The sequence below is a fragment of the Bos grunniens genome, chromosome 26 (genome assembly GCF_055505025.1).
Source record: "Bos grunniens cultivar Pamir isolate PY7600 chromosome 26, Bosgru_T2T1.0, whole genome shotgun sequence".
NCBI lineage: Eukaryota > Metazoa > Chordata > Mammalia > Artiodactyla > Bovidae > Bos > Bos grunniens.
This window is the reverse complement of record NC_141190.1, coordinates 7,210,340-7,214,055: the sequence shown is the minus strand read 5'-3', so window position 1 is coordinate 7,214,055 and position 3,716 is coordinate 7,210,340. Positions and strand designations below refer to the sequence as shown.

The 3,716-nt window shown below is 45.7% G+C and overlaps 1 protein-coding gene across 1 annotated transcript; it reads left to right on the top strand.

Moving 5' to 3' along the window:
• The first annotated feature begins 338 nt into the window (after positions 1–338).
• DKK1 (dickkopf Wnt signaling pathway inhibitor 1) lies at positions 339–3,391 on the top strand. The gene is made up of 4 exons (XM_086378285.1): positions 339–730; positions 964–1,120; positions 2,268–2,411; positions 2,529–3,391. Exons 1-4 carry the CDS (start codon positions 488–490, stop codon positions 2,780–2,782), a joined length of 798 nt encoding a protein of 265 aa, XP_086234411.1. The 5' UTR covers positions 339–487; the 3' UTR covers positions 2,783–3,391.
• Positions 3,392–3,716: the final 325 nt, after the last annotated feature.

Genomic DNA, 3,716 nt, shown 5'->3' with positions numbered 1-3,716 from the left:
ACAATGCCTGTCTGAAAGTGTTTCAGATCCCAATACTCCTACTCCAAGGCAAGGGCACCCGAGTTCCCGAGGTTCCTCCCACTTCCCGCATTTATTAAAGTTGTCTCCTCTAATGCTCGCTGATTACCGTCACCCCAAGGTGAGCTGGACAGGGGCAGGACTTCGCAAGGGACGGGTGGGGTGAAGAGTGTCAAAGGCTCCCCTTCATGTACACAAACACACCCCCTTCCAGCCCCTCCCAACGCTTTGAAATCCCAATCCTGCTTTGTTGTCTTCCCCGGAGGGGCCGGAATGCTCGGAGCCCGCAGTATAAAGGCAGCCTCGGTGGCGGTGGCGGCGCAGAGCCCTGCAGTCAGGGTCAGGACTCTGGGACTGGTGGAGGCGCTCGGAGCCCTGTCTCTGCAACTGCGCCAACACAGCTCCGTGGGGACTAGGCGTGCAAAGTGACATTCCTCCTTTCTCTTTTTCTCCCTTGAGTCCTTCTGAGATGACGGCTCTGGGCACAGCGGGTGCTGCCCGGGTCTTGGTCGCCCTGGTGGCTGCGGCTCTTTGCGGTCACCCTCTGCTGGGAGTGAGCGCCACCTTGAACTTCGTTCTCAATTCCAACGCCATCAAGAACCTGCCCCGACCGCTGGGCGGCGCTGCCGGGCACCCAGGCTCCGCAGTCAGCGCGGCTCCAGGAATTCCGTTTGAGGGAGGCAGCAAGTACCAGACCATTGACAACCACCAGGTGAGAAGGGTCTTGGGGATCGGGAATACTGCGATCCTAAACGGGTCTCATTTGGGGACGAGGGCGCAGAACGGGCTGTGTAAGAGTAGTTCAAGGTGCGTTTGGCGACTGCCTTTGGGAGCAGTGAGCGGCAACAGTTTTTGGAGAGGTGGGCTGAAAAGGACTGTGAGGAGTCCAGGAGTGTGGTACTGGGTGCCCAAGGGCCTCACCCTCTCCCGGCCCCGTTCCCGCAGCCATATCCGTGCGCTGAGGACGAGGAGTGCAGCACAGACGAGTACTGCGCGAGTCCCACCCGCGGAGCCAGTGCGCAAATCTGCCTCGCCTGTCGGAAGCTCCGAAAACGCTGCATGCGTCACGCTATGTGCTGCCCTGGGAATCACTGCAAAAACGGTGAGTCGGGCAGCTCTCTTGCGGACTCAAACCGTCCTCTGCTTGCGCGCCTACAGCTGAGACAATGCTCTCAGCTGAGAACACTTTGGCACTACCTTGCCAATGGGAGTTCAACGTGCGAGGATCCCCAGAAAGGATTTCAGGCTAGTCTTTAACCTGGGAGCAAAGATAAGTACGGAGGTCTTGGAGCTCCTTATATCCCTTTGTGCCCCTCGATTGCTTAAGAGGGCGTCTTACCTCAGAGTGGACACTTCCATAAGATTTTGTCTAGAGAGACTTGATTCAACTTGAGAATGAAGATGGGCAGGGAGGTGGAACTTAGAGAGACTCCAAGGAAATCAGAACGGCCATTTAGTTGCCTGTTTAATTTTTCTTACCGTACTTCTCACAGCTCTGCCAGATAGCCTCTTTCAAGATCTGCGTTCAATCTGTTGTCATTTCGAGCGATTTATCTGTGCAGATCATTCTTTAAGGAGATCTTGATGCCCTCACATCCTGGCTTCTCCATCTTTATCTGCCTCTACCTCCTGCTATCTTAAAATAAGTACTCCTCCCCCCAACCACAGATTCACGAAATTTTCATGTCTTAGAAAGGTAGACTCAGCCCAAGAAGGCTCCAGAAATAAACTTATGGGTGGCGATCCTTCTTAGGACCCAATAATACTCTGGGATGAACTAACTAAATCTCTCTGTAATATAGAAATTATACAGTAAAGTAATTGGTGGAAAAGATTGTAATCTTCCAGGCAGCAGGCATTGCATTTGCTTAACTTAGTCTGGCAGAATCCTTATAGCACAGAGGGCAGAAAAGTTATTTTTAAATACAAATTTTTAAGTGACTGATTTTATTTTTCTTACCCCAAGGGTGATATTAAAATGGGCAGAAATTTCATTGCCACTACCATGGTTGCTGAGGAAGTATTTCAAGTGTCTAGATGGGGCTGTTATGTATGAGTGCACAGTGCACACACTGATGCTTCTGTCCATTAGGGAGTTTTGCTTTAACACTAGGAAGTTTGGCTCATGTTTAATGTCACTACAACGAGGTAGCTCAAGTTGGCAGAGGCAGAGCAGACTTCCACTGTCACAGCTATTAGCAGGAACATATTACAGCTCTGGAGTTAATCACTATCTCCTGCTTCCTTAGGGATATGCATGCCTTCTGATCAAAATCATTTCCATCGAGGGGAAATCGAGGAAACCATTATCGAAAGCTTTGGTAATGAACACAGTACCTTGGATGGGTACTCCAGAAGAACTACACTATCTTCAAGAATGTATCATACCAAAGGTAGGTGAAAGGATCTAAAGACTTTTTTGTTAGCACATTTATAGTGTCTTTTGGATTACCTTAATGAAATAATGCAGGCTTAGCAGTGACCAAGTACTTTTCCTATTGTCTCCCCAGGACAAGAAGGTTCTGCCTGTCTTCGCTCATCAGACTGTGCTGCAGGATTGTGTTGTGCTAGACATTTCTGGTCCAAGATCTGTAAACCTGTTCTCAAGGAAGGTCAAGTGTGCACCAAGCACAGGAGAAAAGGCTCCCATGGGCTGGAGATATTCCAGCGCTGTTACTGTGGAGAAGGTCTGTCTTGCCAGATACAGAAAGATCACCATCAAGCCAGTAATTCTTCCAGGCTTCACACCTGTCAGAGACACTAAGCCAGCTGTCCGAACACAGTGGACTCCATTTACATAATATATGTTATGAAAACCGTTTGTGACTTTTGTGAGCTCAGTCCTTAAGGATGTACAAGTTCTGTGGTTACAGTTAAGCATTCCAATAATACCTTCCGAAAATCTGGAGTGTAAGAGCTTTGTTTCTTTGTGGAACTCTCCTGTCATTGATTGCAGTAAATTACTGTGTTGTAAATTTTCAGTGTGGCACTTACCTGTAAATGCAACAAATCTTTTAATTATTTTTCTAAAGGTGCTACGTTGTCTATTGTTCCTCTTGTCATGTAAATTTTTGTACACATTGATTGTTATCTTGACTCTGATAAATACTCTATATTGAATTGAAATAAATACTTTCAGCTTATTCTATATTGAATTGAAATAAATACTTTCAGCGTATACTTCCTAAATGTAAAACCCTTCCCCCTTTTAATTCTAGAATCTAGAGTGTAAAGAGCTTTTGGAATGATGATAGGTATGTAAGATTTATCATAAAAATATTATTTTCCCAAATGTATTATTTCAGTACTTAGATCCTATTTATCTCTAGGTTGTGACAGTCCTTGAAATAAAATTTAACTTAATACCATGAAATATTAAAAGTATAGATAAATTTTGGCAGTGTGATCTTAGAGGGCTGTATGTGCCAGGGTGTGTGGGAGTGTGTTTGTGTGGGTGTATAAATACAGTTGACAAATATATGCAGATTTTGTACCAAATTAGTGCGTCTGAACTATCTTAAATACTACTTCATGCCAGGAAGACCTGTTCCAACTACTTTGCTTTGTAAATAATTATTACCTAAAAATCACAAATCCTCTCTCATTTTGTTCTTTGCTTCTCTTGCTAGGTGAATTGACTATTTCAATTTTTGTTCAACCAGACATCTGTTCACTGGAAAAGGATAGGATATACTGTT